We start from the raw sequence: 18,163 nt of genomic DNA on the forward strand, positions 1-18,163 counted from the left end.
GAGCTCAAAGAATTATCACTGGACTGAAGTGATGCCAACATCAGCTCATCATGTAACGAGCTGGGGGTGGAGCTCTCTGTCCTTATTAGCATAAATGCAGTAAGTAAAGTAATCAGCTAAGTACTAGTAATAGTTCCCAGCTGTCCTGCTGGACACTAGTGGCACGGCGGTCTCTCTCTATTACATCTTAAAAAAACAAAAAACTCTGGAGGAAAAAAAGTTTTAGAAAGTACAGTCACTTCTTCCCAGCAGCTCATTCTCCAGCATACAGAGGCAGGGTAACAATGCTTTTATATACAGTGCACTGGGGACATCTGGCCCAGTTCCTCCATGCGGGTCGCAGGGGAACAGCCTGGTCTTATTCTGGTAACTGTCCTGCAGAACACAACAGATCTGTCCTCTAGAACGTTACAGCATTGTGCAAAGGAGAGTTGGCTACAGCTGGGAGAAAACAGCTGTTTCTAGCAGATGATGAGATCTGCTGGCTCTTTAAACCCTGCCGGCAATGGAAGGAGAGGGAGGCTGTGTGTGTGTGACTGATAATGAGCTACAAGTCCAATAAGCCTTCACAGCACCTCCCAGAAAGAAAAAAAACACCCTATGCACAGAACAGGGATGTATATATAGTCCTAGAAGAGGCTGATGCTGCCTGTGAGCAGACAGGTAGAGGAGTGTGCACTGTGGAACTCCACCAGTGGGACATACACCAGCATGAACATCTGGATTACTGGCTGAGAGATCAGTGCAGGCTCTTCTAGTCAATGGGCCAGCGGACTACGACTTATGGACAGCTCTTGTTTTACTTTGCATTTGCTTTTCATTTTTTTGCAACATTTTTCACATTAATTTTGCAGAGACCTTTAAGCGTTGGGATACGTTTCGTATTTATTTCTTGCAATGTTTCCTGGAGATATATTCGCCCGGCTGTCACCGATTTTTCCTCTTTCTGCATAACGTGTTGTATATATATTTTTTTCCCCAAGTTTTTGGCCAGTCTGCGACTGAGTCAAGAACACCATGAACACACATCTGGCTGTCACCTCGCTGCTGGCATTAGATGTCTTCTTCTTTAGCCCTTCTTTGTGTTCCTCTCTGGAAGGAGTTCTGGTCACCCCCAAAAAGCTTGATTCTGACATAAATGGAAGGCAATATTTTAAAGAAGGCAATGAACAGGCCAACGACTTGGGGGTCATCTTCCAGATCTCAGCATTTCAAGAGGATTTCTACCTAAATCTCAGCCCCGATTCTCAATTTCTTGCACCAGCTTTTACCATGCACTTTCCCGGTGCCTTTCCGAAATCGTCTCAAAACCTCAGACGTTGCTTCTACTCTGGAGATGTCAATTCCGACCGTGATTCCTTCGCTGCTCTGAGCCTCTGTGGAGGACTTCGGGGGGCTTTCGGCTACCAAGGGGTGGAATATTTAATCAGCCCTTTGAGAAACGGCACATGGGACCAGTTACGGAGTAGCCAGCAGGGGCCGCACCTGCTGCAGCGAAGGAGAGCTCAGCACCAGTCGATTGACACTACTTCCAGGTGTGGGGTTAGCTCTGGTTTGAACCATGGCATCATGGAGGCTCTAGAGAGATACAAAGGCTCCAAGCACAACAAAAGCCAATCCAACGGCACCAGGTCCAGGGGCAGCCAACGCTCCAGACGCTTCGCATCGATAACTCGGTACGTGGAGACCTTGATTGTGGCTGACGAGACAATGCTCAAGTTTCACGGAGATGACCTTCAGCACTATTTGTTGACCTTAATGGCCACGGCAGCTCGTCTGTACCGCCATCCGAGCATCCAGAACCCAATCAACATCGCTGTGGTAAAGTTTATGGTTCTCACCGATGATGGAAAGGGACCCAAAGTTACCACCAATGCTGCTATGACACTGAGAAGCTTTTGTGCCTGGCAGAAGAAATGGAACAAAGTGAGTGACAAGCACCCCGAATACTGGGACACTGCTATCCTCTTTACCAAACAGGTGAGTCCCAGAGAGGAAGACAGTTTCAGGAAGCACTGTGTGTGTGTGTGTGTGTGTGTGTGTGTGTGTGATGTCCTTTCATGTTATGTCATCCACTACTATGACATGTACAAAGCAGAATTCTCTGCCCTGCGTAATAATTATTATCTTTATTTATATGGCGCCACAAGGGATCTGCAGCGCCCAATTATAGAGTACATAAACAAATAAGCCAAACAGTGACTTACAGCTGAATACAATAGAGGACAAGTACAGGGCACATAACCATAGCTGCATCAGCAGGCGACACTGACATAAGTATCAGGGGGCAAAGAACAAGGGATCCCCAGCACCTGGTTACAGAGTATATAACACAGGAGACAGTGACTTACAGCTGAATACAATCAGCTGTTCCCAGTGGTTCCCAAACTGTGCGCCTAGGCTCCCTGGGGTGCCTCGGAGCACTTGCAGGGGTGCCTCAGATTGTTGGTCCAGAACCAGTTCAAATTATTTATGTTCAATGTAATAGGCAAAAATCAGTGCTTGTGGCTTTCAATTATAAAATGTGGATAAACAGAAGTAAATCATTTTCTTCAGCATATAACTGGACCTAAGGATGACATTTAAGCACAACTTTCATTTTTTGGGGGGGGGGGGGGGGGGGGGGGTTAAAAAAAAACTTTTGGCCTAGGGGTGCCCTGAAAAATATTCTGATACTCTAGAGTGCCGTGATTCAAAAAAGTTTGGGAACCACTGCAATAGAGGAAAAGTACAGGGCACATAACCATAGCTGCATCAGCAGGCGACACTGACATAAGGAGACAGTGACTTACAGCTGGATATCAATCAATGATGTGAAAACTGCAGATATTAATTCCTCCCTACTGAGAATCCTTTATTATAATATTTGACCCTATCATTAAGGCAGATACAGATAAGGGATTGCTATAGTGACAGGCTGTGAGGAGAGATGCATGAATGTACAGTACAGTAGGTGTGTGGCAGCTGGGTAGGATCAGGACACTGGGAGAGACCGCAGGATGATCCTACAGTAAACTCCGAATCATAACATAGCAGGTTACTCCCCGCTCGCTGCCACATGCCAGTACTTCAGCAGGTGGAGGCAGAGCAGTGTGACAGGCAACTAATGACACATTACACTTTCATCTCACTGACACAGGCTGCTGCCAGCACCGTATTTAGCAGGTTTACATAAGGAAGACAAAGTAGAATCTTTATTTTAAGACCCACGTGAGTATTGGAGCCTACAGTCTGGTGTTATCTACCCGTGCAATATAAAGACGATTTAGGAACCTTGTGTAACAGGATCCAGGACTTGTAGCGTGTTTACCCTGGCTGATGTTCAGGCCGGGACAGGGATATTTATTCATAAAGTGCTGACACACGCCGCAGTACTGTAACATGGCATCACCAGCACCCAATGACTGCTCGCCGTGCAGGGCTGAGAATGTGCAGCCCAGCTCTTTAAGCAGACTTGTGAAACTGAACTGCCCATAAAGTTATTGTTGCTGCTGCTGCAGCGCATTATGGCCCTTATTCTAGTTCACTCTTTCTGACAAAATCCTTCTTAGATGGACAAAACCATGTGCACTGCAGGGGGGCAGATGTAAAAGGTGCAGAGAGAATTAGATTTGGGTTAGTTATTTTGTTTCTGTGCAGGGTAAATACTGGCTTCTTTATTTTTACACTGCAATATAGATCTCACTTTGAAGTAAAACCCCACCCAAATCTAATTCTCTCTGCACAAGTTACATCTGCCCCCCTGCAGTGCACATGGTTTTGTCCATCTAAGAAGGAATTTGTCAGAAAGAGTTAACTAGAATAAGGGCCTATGTCCGCAGCACCTGTATTATGTGTTTATGTCCATGTGACTTTTGTATTTGATTTTCAGCAAGTAGAACATAAACCTCCATTCTGGGCTGTTAGGGGGTACATTTTGAAATGTGTGTTTCAAGTGACTGCTGTGTTGCAAATACAACTATATGGTTAAACACTTGGCTTTGCCAGCCAACAGGGCAGTGTTGGCACAACAACAAATGTTTGCGCTGGCTTCTGGGGATGGATAGACGTATTGATGACGTTCCCAGGTGCGGATCAAGTGGATTTAAGTGACAAAGTAGATTTTGTTTTGTGGATGGGATTAATGTACTGAGCTTTGGGTGGAGGTGGCACCTATTGTACAGGTAGCAGCAGTAGCGCACGCAGGGGGGGTTTCTGAGTACCCAGAAACCCCCCCCCCCCCCCCCCCCAGGAGTCTAAGGGCCGTCAGCTGAAAGCTGAGGATCCCCTCTTTCCAAGGGTACAAGAATTGAAAAAAATCGGCCCTTGAGAACCGGAGATATCTGACTTCAAAGCAGTGGTCCAGATACGGCATTCAAATTTGTACATAAACTTGTAATAAGAAACCATAAACAAATGAAAGATTCATATATAACCCATGGCGCCCCCTCACTCCGGTACCCGAATGGTAGGTCGACATTCACTAGCTCGACGTTGACAAAATGTCGGCACAAGCAAATGTCAACATGCAATGGTTGTCACATTAAAAGTCAACTTGAGTTTTTCACAACAGTGTCTAGGTAGACATTCAATAGGTCAACAACAAAAGGTCGACATGCACTAGGTTGACACACACAAAAGGTCAACAACATCCAATGTGTCAACATGGTCTAAAAGGTTGTGTCAAAATGTTGACACAAGCAAAAATGTCAACCTGGAAAATATAAAATGGGCGACATATCCATCATAATGTTTCTGACCTGCACGTTATTTAGTGAGGTCGCTATCCAGTACTGCCCGTGCTTGCGTGGGTTTCCTCCGGGTACTCCGGTTTCCTCCCACAATCCAAAAATATACTGGTAGGCTAACTGGCTTCCAACAAATTAACCCTAGAATGTCTGTGTGTGCGTGTATATGTGGTAGGGAATATAGATTGTAAGCTCCACTGGGGCAGGGACTGATGTGAGTGTTAAAATATTATCTGTACAGCGCTGCATAATATGTGTGCGCTATATAAATAACTGGTAATAATAATAAAAATAATTTTCTGAATCCCGACAAGGGGGGGACGTGGACGTGGATCGCCCCCCCCTTGCGGGCTCGCTGCGCTCGCCACGCAGCGGGCCCGGTGCCTCGCTACGCTCGGCACACTCATTTATTCTCCCTCCAGGGGTGTCGTGGACACCCCAGGAGGGAGAAAGTGTCGGGATTTCGGCGGTCGGGATTTCGGCGGTCGGGATTTCGGCGTTCGGGATTCTGAACGCCGGGATCCCGACCGCCGGGATTTTAACTGCATCCCATCTTAACGTATGGGCTTAATAGGCAGCTGCCCAAGGGCAGTGTTCGCAAAAACGTGCTATATTGCGTATTTTACCCTAAAACGTTTTTAAAACTGAAGGGGTCCCCGAGGACTCGCTGTGCTGCACCTGAACCAATCACTGTAGCGGCTGCCAGGACCCAATCATTGCGCAGTGGCCGCCCGGCAGCCAATCACTGCAGGTTTTCCTAGTTGCTGCCACTGCGCGCCCTGAGCGGGTTGAGTCACAGACTCATTCTGTGCTTGTGTCCTTTGGCCGCCCGCCCGCCCACCACAATGTAAGTCAATGCATCTGCTGAGGGCGGGGGAAGCAACGCGGCTATGAAAGCTGACAGCCGCTCTCAGTAGAAGAGGTGAGCGGGCTGTCAGCGCAGTGGGGGACTGGATGTGGCTAAAAGAGCAGCTTTTCAGCTCTTCCAGCCACATCCAGTCCCCCACCGGGCTGACAGCCTGCTGAGCAACATGCCAGCTTCTCCAACCCCTGGGCAACGAGCACAAAATGCATCCCTTCCCCCGGCAACGGCCATAAAATGCCCCCGTCCCTTGTGGCGACCCCGGGGAACCTACCAGCATGTAACCCCTGGCATCAAGCATATAACCCCTGGCATCAAGCATGTAACCCCTGGCATCAAGCATGTAACCCCTGCCAACAAGCATGTAACCCCTGGCATCAAGCATGTAACCCCTGCAAGGAGCATGTAACCCCTGGCATCAAGCATGTAACCCCTGGCATCAAGCATGTAATCCCTGCAAGGAGCATATAACCCCTGGCATCAAGCATGTAGATAACCAGCACTTATGTGCTATAATATATACTGGGCATTACGGTGTGTGTTATAATGTGTACTGGGCATAACAGTGTGTGCTATAATGTGTACTGGGTATTATGGTGTGTGCTATAATGTGTACTGGGCATTACGGTTTGTGGTGTAATGTGCTCTGGGCACTACGGTGTGTGTTGGAATGTGTACTGGGCATAACGGTGTGTGCTGTAATGTGTACTGGGCAATACGTTGTGTGCTATAATGTGAATTGATACTACTATGTGACCACACCACTCCCCCCCCCCCCCCCAAAAAAAAAAAACATGCCCTAAATTTTTAGCGCGCGTCTCCCGCGCGCACTGTCCCTGTTTTCAGGATCATATAGTTTCTAGTATATCTGTATCTTGATGCGAGTGGACCAATTGATACTTCCCCCAACCCACATGTGCCATGCTGGGGAGAAGGGGAGAGGAGGCTTTATTCCGTTGGGACCCAGAAAAGGTCAGGTAGGACTCCAATTTTTAGAAGTAAAGGGTCCCCGGAACCCACTTTTTTGGGTGGTTTTCGCGAACACTGAAGGGCCCTCCAATTCTAGGGGCCTTTGAGCAGGGGCAGAGTGAGCTGTGCTCATCTGCCTCCTGAGATTCTTGGGAGGTAGTAGAGAATCAGAGCAGCCAGGCTGCATTCTCTTCCTGCTTCTCAGCCTGCAGCCAGACAGTGAATGGCTGCCTGCATGCTGATTGGTGGAGTTATCTACAGTACCAGAGTGCTGACAGCCATTCATTGTATGGAAGCATGGCGAGAGATGGTGCAGGACTGCAGGAAAGGCATGTTATGATTTGTTTTAAAATAAATTGCAGTTAATTGGGTGTGTAGGGGCCCCAGTGCACTGCTTTGCCCAGGGCCTACAATACTGTTAAGACAGCCCTGGGTGTAATCATTATAAAAGGTGTCTGTTAATAAAGAATTCAACTGACAGTGAGTTGCGGTGGTGTATGCTATAGTACCCTAGCAATTCATTCCTGCTCCGGTGTGGGGACGGCTGTCCTCAGAAATGTCTGCCCCCACAATACTTACCACTGCTGATCTGCTGTTATTAGTGTGCATGTGTGAACTTGATACATTTGCACAGCTGGAGGGGATGCAGGGAGAAGGGATCCAGACAGATCCCTCTCGGCAGCCTAGACATCCTTCTCATAGGAAGAAATAGGACCATGGAAACTAAGACCACCTGAAAAGTACAGTACGTTCTAGCAGTCAAAAAATGTAATAAAAAAAAAAATTGTTATGCATGGGACGGCCACTTCATGTCCCCAGTAATTAATGAGTCTCGTCTGTTACTTAAGAGTTAAGACAAGTGAAAAGTAGCATTTCTGCGTATGTAACAGGACCCAAGTGATGATGAATAGGCTCTTCAGACACTTATATATCAATATATTTGTCTATTTGACAAAGCAAGAAAGTCACTGCTACATATACTTATAATCAACAGAAGCTGCTTGTGCATCCTGTTCAATCCCATGCCACTCCCATAGTACACCCAAGCCACTCCCATAGCACACCCATGCCACTCCCATAGCACACCCATGCCACTCCCATAGCACACCCATGCCACTCACATAGCATGCCCAAGCCACTCCCATAACCCTTCCTGTAAAGACAGTAGGTCACCTCCCAGTCCGCCCTGAACTGCCCATGGATTGGTCAAGCCACCTCAAGCAATAGCGATGCCATAGACACATGCGAACACTGTGACACTATTGTTCTGGACTGCACATGTGCCAATTATTGCACCTAACAGGTAATAAATTGTACCAGTATAACAAAGCTCATACTGTACTTGTAATAAGGACATAGGTAGACCAATATTGTACATTGAATGATATAGTTGTTTCATGGATGTAACCTTCTGCCTGTAACCTTCATTCCTCTGATCATGCATGAAACATTCCCCAGACATGTTATTCCAGCATGGTAACAGCATAATGTAGGGAAGCGTATGCCTGGTCACATCCACTTACTCCTGCTGGCACAGCAACTGGCCGTCTGGAAAATAACTGCAGGTACATAACTTACTAGAGTATAGCATAAGTCAAGTAACAATAACCAGCATTACCTCTTTACCTATCACTGCATTCTTTATTTCATTTTTAATTAATTAATTCCAATAGCTCCGGCCCTTTCCGGACTCATTGATCCGCACTTCCCCCACTGCAATATAGCTGATAAATACTAGAAGCTAAGAGCTGTCAGACCAACTGCGGCTCAAAGTTACTTAGGGGGAAATTTACTAAGATGAGAGTTCTATTTCCCAGGGGATGTTGCTATGGCCAACCAATCAGATTGGTTGGCCATAGCAACATCCCCTGTGAAATAGAACTCCCATAGTAGTAAATTTCCCCCTTACTATCTTGTGCTTGACCACTGTCCTGTGCCAAAAGGCCCTTTTTTGGGGCATACATCTTTATACCACATTCTTGCACTTATGTGTTTGAATCCTGGTCATGTCAACATGTAAAGAACAGAGCGGCTGAATAATAAAGAACTCCCAGAATAAGTTCATGAATGTTGTATAGGTATCAGCACAGAAGAGGTAGGGGAATGAGACAAAGGCAGACAGCTCAGAGAATTGGAAGGATGTGTTTGTGTGTGTGTGGGGGGTCATTCCGAGAGAGTAGGCAAGTATGACACTGAGACGATTCAGAGTTGCACGCTGAGTGGATATCTGCACTACTGAATATTACCCAGGCTGGCACAACCACTATCATTCAGCTGTATGGAAAGATCCGCTGAGTGTGTCCTTGCAGGCCCATGTTCCAACAGAAGCAACTATATTCTGCCACAAACAGCGATCATGACTGCAGTGTGTAAGACATAAGGCCTGCACAGTATTACACACTGTCCCCACTTTATCTACGTACAATAGATTTATAGAGAGAGAACTGGTCTCATCCAACATTCTTCACTGCTGCCTAGGGAGCAAGGGGCTATAATGGGGTGTAAGAGGCTCAGATAAAGCCACATTTACAGATAAGCCTCATATATACAGATATATATTTACACACACACACACACACACACACACACACACACACACACACACAAAAATAAGGTGTAACTTTGCTTCGGGAGAACGCCTGCTACAATGCAAAGAGGGTGCATGTAGGAAAAATACTGTCAGCTTTATTTTCACCATGGAGTCTAGTAAGGATGAGCCCCCTCTCCTTCAACATTAAATATGACACTAGCCCCCCTTCAGTGCAACAGGGGTCTGCTGCTATATTCCTGGGCTGCTCACTCCAGGCAAGGCCCAATGTGCTGCATTGATTGGCTGAAGCACCCCCTCTCATCTGGCAGAGTCAGCGAATCTCATCCCACAGCTCCTGACTGCTGCTTCCTGCTGTAGGAAACATCTCCCAGCTATGTTTCAGGGCTCCCTGGGGTTCACAAGAGTTCACCTCACACAGCTCTCCATCCTTCTGCCTGCCTCTGTCCTCATTTGCACCGCTGGCCAAATAAATACACATCCTACCAAAATTACATGTCATTTCATTTCCTCCTCTTTCTCTGCCCATCCCCGCACAGACAGTGCATTCTGTTTCCAGTCTTGTTTCACAGCTCAGCTGTAACTGAATATAACTGCGCTGTCTGGTTCTGTTCTGCAAAATAAGCCCCGGCGCGTTACCGGTGCCAGATTGCTCTACGCTTCCTTGTGACAAATGGACATGTGCAAAGCTTATGGGTGTAACCCCAGAAATCATTCATTAAACCAATCTGGTGCCTGTGCACCTGCTGGGTGACCTGGATCATGTGACCTTCCACAGGGTCTAGAAACTGTGACAGTTATGTGCAGCCACCCACTAAGCAAGGATACTATGGGGTATCGACTCCAAAGGGGGAGAAATATTCTGCCCAATCAGCTCATTAATGTAAAAAAGCTGTCTCACATTCATTTTTCTAATAAATAAACCTCACACCAGCTGAAGGATCCTGGGGAGACGTACCAGACCTTCTACAGTGTGTTGTAGACAAGGGAAGCTATTACCCTCAGTAACCAGTCAGCTTCCAGCTGTCATGTTATAGAATATACCTGCATACTTCCCAACACCACCCTCTCCAGGAGGGATACATTGCTCTGCTCCTGCACTTCCCTCTTGATGTATGATTGTCATCACCTGTGTTGAAGCACCTGTCTCATCAATTAACCTGTTCAACACAGGTGATGATAATCATACATCAAGAGGGAAGTGCAGAAGCAGAGCATTGTGTCCCTCCTGGAGAGAGTCATGTTGGGAGGTACAGTATGTACCTGACAAATGCTAGCTAGAAGCTTATTGGTTACCACTCATTAGAAGGATAATACATTTCCCCCACGGTGGGGTAACAGCAGTAATGGTCCTGTGTGTGGACAATCAGGCACTTCTTACACATTACTGATGCTAGGGTTACCACCTTTCCCCTTTATTTCCGGACACATATTAATTACACAGGTTCTGTGGCTGGCTGACTTCAAGACTCCATTTCACCTGATTTTAAACTTCCACAGAACCTGTGTAATTAATATGTGTCCGGAATTAAAGAGGAAAGGTGGTAACCCTAACTGATGCTCAGCTCCAATATCCATATACACCAAGGCAGGGGTAGCCAACTCCAGTCCTCAAGAGCTACTAACAGTTAACGTTTTCCAGGTTTCCTCCCAGAATCATAAGTGAAATAATTAGCTCCACCTGTGGATCATTTATAATGTGTCAGTCAGTAATGAGTGCACCTGTACCCCAGCCAGGTCAGCTAGAAAACGTGAACTGTTGGTAGCTCTTGAGGACTGGAGTTCGATACCCCTGCACTAAGGAGTACATTTACTAAAGTGTGATTTTTATAGAAAGTGAGAGATGTTGCCCATAGCAACCAATCATATTATACTTATCATTTATCTAGCACAGGGGTGGCCAAAACTGTCCTCAAGATCTACCAACAGTTCATGTGTCTCTGGCAACCTGTGGATCTATAGTATGAATGAATGCATCAGGTTTGGAAATGTGGCAGTTAGTAATGACTGCACCTGTGCACCAGCTAGGGGGTCTGGGAAATGTGACAGTTAGTAATCACTACAGCTGTGCACCAGCTAGGGAGTCTGAGAAATGTGACAGTTAGTAATGACTGCACCTGTGCACCAGCTGGGTGGTCTGGGAAACGTGGACCGGTGGTAAATATCGAGGACCAGTTTGGCCACCTCTAGTCTAGCACCTTATTGAATATTATTGGTTGCTTTGGGTAACATCTCTCTAACTTGTAAAAGCTCACACTTTAGTAAATGTAGCCCCAAGTGGCAGTGTCTATCCTATCACCATACCGAGAGCCGGATTAAGGTTCCAGAGGGCCCCAGGTACGGGGGCCTGGGGTGACATGCCCCCCCCCCCCCCCCCTCTTATTCTGGCTCTGACCATACTTCTCATTTTGTCTTTTGAAAATCAGGACCTGTCACGCTGAAGGCACAGCTGGCCTGATAAAGGGACCGGGCTACACACCAGATGGGTGTGGCCCACCAGCAGGAGGGACAGTGGGACAGTCTCCAAATAGCGGGACAGTTGGGAGGTATGTATTACACACAGACACCTTATACAAAAACACTAGATATCCACAGTAAAAGGAAAACCCACACTCTACTATGACGTTCATTAGACGTGTCACCTATCACACCTATAGGGGGATGCATCTGCCACCCATGATTGAGGATACAGGTCATACTTACCTACTTATTGTTTCTCCTGTTTGGGAGAAGCCTTTCCTGGGTGGGGACGAAGCTTGACGTTATTATGCCTGCCCCAAAAAGTATATAGCACGATTAGGGCAGTGGGCGGGCCTAAAGTCACGTGATTTGCCTCATTTTAGCCCCACCCCTCTATCTATTATCTTCTAGAATGTGCTAAATAAATAAGATGTAGATTCTGATTGGTTGTTATGGGCAACATCCTATCTTCAATAGAACTCCCATCTAAAGCCCCATAGACTCTAGCCGACCTGGCCAATGCTGGAACTGCTAATTGTCTTACATATCAAGTATCTGTTATCCGGATATCTGAAAACTGAAATAAATTATTCCATAAACCATAGTTTTTTCTGGTGTTTTGTTTTGCCACCCCCTACCAGTTTTCATACCCAGTGGGTCGCCTGGCGGTCCGCCGACGGCCATAGGGCTCATCTTTAGAGGATGCATTGCGTGGGTGTGTAGGTGAAATCATGACGTCACCGGCGCACACATGCAATAAATCTTTGGGACTGGGGATACCTTTGAAGATGAACACGATGGCTGCCGAGGATCATGTGGACATCGGGGGACCAGGCGAGTATGTAAAAAAAAATGTTTTCCAGATGAATCCCTTATATAAATTGGTCGTGATCCCGAACTTTTTGGATAAGGGATACTCGACCTGTACTACTTTATATAGGAGACCCTTCTTCCTCCTGCCCCAGCTAACATCTGCTGCAGTGTGTCTTGGGCTGCATGGCACTGATAGGCTTCTGCCCTGAGCATCCCCCAGGAGCTGACATCCGGTCACCTCCCCTTAGAATCACACATTATTACCATGTTATATCTCTGTGGGAAGAACAGCTGATTGTATGGGAATGTGGACTCTCTGTACCAGATCTTGACCGTGTGCTTTTCCCAAACTGGACTGAACTTGCGCTCACTATCCCTAAAGATAAGTCGCTAAAAAAAGCAGCGTGACGGACTTGGCCGGGACCATGGAAACGAGCGTCAGTGAAACGCTGTGATCTGAGCTGCAATACAGATGCATGGAAATAATTATATATATATATATATATATACTCATATTCCCATACCTGGGTCTGTGGCCTCATTGTCCAGTAGGGTAATGCTCTTTGTGAGACCCTTTCTATGCTATAGGTTAGTGAAGAGACCCTTACAGCCAATCACCAGCTATGTTATATGATGTCACTTGATGGACTTTCTTATTTATTTACAGTTTTATATAGGGTGACCAACTCATCCCTTTAATCCGGGACACATATTAATTACACAGGTTCTGTGGCTGGCTTTCACCTGGTTTTAAACTGCCACACCCCAAGACTCCATTTCACCTGGTTTTAATCTGCCACAGAACCTGTGTAATTAATATGTGTCCCGGATTAAAGGGATGAGTTGGTCACCCTAGTTTTATATATGGCAGCAGATTCCTTTGCGCTTCACAATTGTAGACTTCTGTTTACATTTCATATTTGTCAAATGCCATAGAAACAAGGGATTCTTGTTACATTGATAAAGTTGTGAACAACGGATGTATTTAATGAACTAATAATATGGGAACATACCATACTTAAGGGTACATTTACTAAAGCGTGAGCTTGTAGAAGTGAGAGATGTTGCCCATAGCAAACAGATTCTTGCTGTTATCCTCTAGTACATGATGTGGACCTATTGCCTGTGTACACTGACCGTGTACCATCACCATATGGTTGGTTGTTGTGGCTAATGGGTCTTCAGTGCATATATGAGGGGTAATGCAATATACAGGGGATACCTGCCCTTGGAGATAGAGCATACTTGCCTACCCTCCCGGAATGGCCGGGAAGGTCCCACAAATCGGGTCCCCCTCCCGCCCCCCCAGGAAGGTGGGCAAGTCTCCCTCATTGTAGCCACAGCTCCTGCTCCCCCCTTCCCCGCGGTCTAAAAGTCTGAATTTCGTGGGTCCGCTGGGAGGGGGTGGGGCTAAAACGATGCAAATTGCATCATTTTGCATCATTTTAGCCCCTCCCCCATCCAAGGACCCAAAAAATTAACGCGGCTGTTGGACGTGGGGGCAGGGCTTGGTGACGTCAGCCTCCCCCCACCCCCAAAAGGAAGCCTCGTCCAGCCCCCCTTTCACTCCTCTCCGGGCTTCTCCCAGAGAGAGGTGTTTTAAAAAAATTGGCATGTACGAGATAGAGCAGCCTTTATTTTCTCTCCTGCACAATAACTATTAGGTGCAGCATTTGTGTCAGACTTCTGGGAACTTGGGGAGGAAAGATAACAAATGATCTTGTTCTCCAAATAGCTGCAGGCAGCCGGTGCACCATGAATCAGGAATGCTAAGAATCCCCAGCAGAGAAATAGGATGAACCTGCATCATGTCAGCGAGGTGCCAGCTCTGGGTTACTTCTCATTAGTTCTGGGAAGTGTCATGTCAGCAGCCTGTGGGCTGTCTGTATAATGTGACAGCGCTGGGCTTCAGTGCATGAGAAAGCCAGACGGAGCCTACACCACAGGCATATTGGCCCCTTATTTATAATATAGTGGTATACACGGGGGTTCTGAGTTCCCAGTAGCCCTGTGCAATATCCATTGAATTGGTCCATGTTATTTTATTGGGGTGTTCTCAGCTAAGCCTTGGAAATGGTGCACTCAGGTAGTTTTGCCCAAGACTCATCTACTGCTATGGAATTGCAAACAGTTAAACCAGGGGTTCCCAAACTTTTTCGAATCACGCCGCCCTAGAGCATGAAAATATTTTCAAGGCACCCCTAGTCCAAAAGCTGCTTATCGAGAAATTCAGAAAAAATAAATAAATTAAATTAAGTGCATTGTGTTTATATGTCACAGTTATCTGGTGAGGGACAGGATTTGCTTCTGTTTGTCCACATATATTATGATTGGCAGCCACAAGCCCTGGTTTTGCCTGGTACATTGACCATAAATAATATGAATTGATCCTGGGCCACCAACCCAAGGCACCCCTGCAAGTGTCCTGAGGCACCCCAGGGTGCCTAGGCACACAGTTTGGGAACCATTGAGTTAAACGGTCTGACAAATTAAGGTTTGTCCCAATGGACCAATTGAGATCTGCAAGTTTTATGCATGCAGCTTCCTATTGGATAAAACAGTGTCAATGTTTCTGTGAGAGATGTGCAAAATATCCGCTAAACATGCCAGCGTCGGGGTCTAGGCCCCAGTGGCATAGTGAAGGACTTGACCTAAACCACTACCCGTCATGGCATCACTCGCATCATGTAAATCATGGCAGCCAGAAGCTCGGAGCAAAAGACAAGGCTGGATGATTTAGCAGAGCCGGCCCTAGCTAATTTTCTGCCCCAGTCAATATTTTGTGGTGCCACCTAGCACTATTGCTAGTTCCGCACATGACCCATTGCTTATTATTCACATCACACCACACTGTATTGCTACTTATTTACATTACACCACACTGTATAGCTCATTATTCACATTACACCACACTGCATTGCGCCTAATTCACATTAAATTAAATAGTATTTCTCCCTATTCACACTGCACCACACAGTGGTACAGTGCCCTTTATACACATTATGCCACACAATAGTGCACCTTATACACATAATGCCAGAGGCTGCTTGCTCAGTTGCATGAGCTGTGTGCCCCATGGCATTCTAAATGCCCTAGGCATTTGCATAGATTGCCTATGCCTAGGGCCAGCTCTGTGATTTAGGGATAGCCTACTCCAGCTTACGGTTGTCAGACCGCATCCCCTGCACTCGACCGGCCCTCTTGGTGAGTGCCATGCGGCCAACCAGTAGTTGCGGCTGGCCCCATTCAGTTGTGGCCCTTGGTTCATAGTTATTTCCTTTCATTAAATGGAATGAACCACTGTATACCAGAATCCCGACACAGAGAATGACAATTCTATTATATTTTGCCAGCATAATGAACTGGTATTTATAATTACACTATGCACCCATGGACCGCCTTCTGTTTGACAAGCGTATTATTATTATGTATTACGACTATGTCAGCAAGATGTACAGTAGTAACTATAATAATGTGTCAACATATTCTTCAGAGCTGTTCTACCCGACCATAAGCCTCTATGTCCCATTACTACATAATGTGCATTGTATTTATGCTGTCAGCCAGACTGGGGTCAGTGTGCTGGGCAGGTGCTGGGCGCCAAGCCACAACCTTGTCATCAGGGATGGAAACCGCTTGTGATAACAGCACAATGATAAGCTGCAGGGTGTCCCCTGCAAATTGGATATTTATAATTATTGGGCAATTGAGAAATGTAATTTTGAACACATCAAAGACCGGTGCTGAGTGTTATGGCGCAGGGTCAGACAGGCGCAAGAACTGGATGCTGGGTTACACAGCAGTGTGCGAGTTACATGCTTTGCTGGCAAGAAGAAGACTATAGTGGGCTATGGAGGCTGTCAGTGTGCACAGCTGGCCCATGATACACTGATTGGAAGGCTGTCTGTGCCTGGTACCATATAGTACAGCACTGGGATGTGCTTCATGGCGTTCTAGTCCTTTGTCAATGATGGATATGTTCCTGAGCGGGATGAAATAGGAATTTAGGTCATATTTGTTGTTCTTGTATTCTGTTGTGGGGACGTGGGAGGTTTCAATTGAAAAATGTTGGGGGGGGGGGTTATTCAATACAGCTTCCCTGTGTGGTCCATACTGGTAGGACCCCCCACCAAATGGGACACCCCCGGACCGGGCAGTACAAGCTCCGGAATGGAACAGTTTTATGAATGGAGTCTGGCGTTCCGGGTCCGGTCTTCACCCATTCACAAAGATGTCCATGTAAAATGTATTGGTTACCATGTAGTGTTCCCTTCTTCCTGCCCTCTAGGTATTGGCACTTTTTAATGCAATCTTGTGCATGTCTATCGTTTGACCATATCTAGACATTTTAGGGTAAATTTACTAAGATGGGAGAGCTATCCCAGATGGGATGTTGCTATGGGCAACCAATCAGAATCTCCTTTTAGCACCTTCTAGAAGATAATAGATTCCGATTGGTTGCCCATAGCAACATCCCATCTGAAATAGAATTGCCCATAGCAACTCCCATCTTAGTAAATTTACCCCTGTAGATCTGTTAATCCAGAACCCATGCCTGTGTACCCTGCATGATCTCCTGTAGCAGGGTCTGGCCAACCTGCATCTCTCTAGTTGTTGTGACACTACACATCCCAGCATGCCCTAACTCAGTTTGAGCATTCCCTGCGCAGGGCATGCTGGAACATGTAGTTTCATAGCAGCTGAAGAGGCACAGGTTGGTCAATCCTGCCCTATACAGTCACTTCTATGACACTTTATAATGGATGGCAGGTGAGACCTGGACGACATCCATAGCTTGTAGTGTCTGTGTCCTGGAAAGTCCATGGAAGTAATGTAAAATGACAACACAACTCTCTTGAGTGAAATCCTATAGAGCATTTAATGACTCTGGTGTAAAACATTTCCTGCCGAGATCTGCAGAGCATCGCGCAGCGCAGATTATGATGGATAGGAAGTGCTGACAGGCAACTGTGAAGGCACTGACAGACCTGGATGAGCACTCAGCCGGCTGAGTGACACGTCCCCGCAGAGATGCGTCTGAACATGCCACCTGCAGGGCTTCTTGTCAGCCTGTGTTTTGCCTTATAAAGCTCTCAAGATTAAAACATACAAGTGCCCCCCCCAAAGTCAGTCAGGGGTCACAGCATCTTCTCCCCGCTCTGTGGTTTACCAACGGCAGAGTCAAGATACCTGTTTAACCCTTGTGAACAATGACGCAGACACAGTCATGATGAGCAATCCAATCTCGTGCATACATGTGTGATCCAGTGCTGCATCCTGGGATGCAACAGAAAATCACCTGCAGCACCAACAGTTGGGAGGTCCAAGGGGGACCCAAAGGCACGATTTGCGCTGAGTTTTGTCATCGTAGCTCTGCCCCCTCCGATACAGTGCCAGATTTTTCAGCACTATAGTGTTTTGGCGGGGCCATGATAATGTAATCATGATGTCATGCCCCCCGCACTGGCCACCTTACCTGCTGGCCACGCCACTTATGTGCCTACCATGCTAGGTATGGCCATGGTTGTGCTCATAATGGATGGCGATACTGTGAGTGGCCATCGATGGTCACCAACTAAGCGTTGGGAGATCATTGATGGTTTCACCCACCGATGGTCATTACTGTACTGTCCATGGGGCGGCTTTGCGTCCCAGCACATTACCTGATCACTTAGCTCCGAAAATTAGCAGCCGTGCAATCAGGTGTGAATCAGAATCATATCCTTATAGTGCAAGTATTGGCCCTAATTCCGAGATGCAGGTCACATCTCCGCTGTGTCTTTG

General features: G+C 46.7%; 1 protein-coding gene across 1 annotated transcript in view; it reads left to right on the forward strand.

Moving 5' to 3' along the window:
• The first annotated feature begins 240 nt into the window (after positions 1–240).
• Positions 241–18,163, forward strand: part of ADAMTS15 (ADAM metallopeptidase with thrombospondin type 1 motif 15) — a 49,295-nt gene continuing 31,372 nt past the window's right edge. The window contains exon 1 of the mRNA XM_083162881.1: positions 241–1,980. Coding sequence (XP_083019007.1) covers positions 1,018–1,980 — 963 coding nt within the window. The 5' untranslated portion in view covers positions 241–1,017. The remainder of the gene's footprint in view (positions 1,981–18,163) is intronic.

Source organism: Crinia signifera, chromosome 19 (genome assembly GCF_055691185.1).
Source record: "Crinia signifera chromosome 19, ASM5569118v1, whole genome shotgun sequence".
Taxonomy (NCBI): Eukaryota; Metazoa; Chordata; class Amphibia; order Anura; family Myobatrachidae; genus Crinia; species Crinia signifera.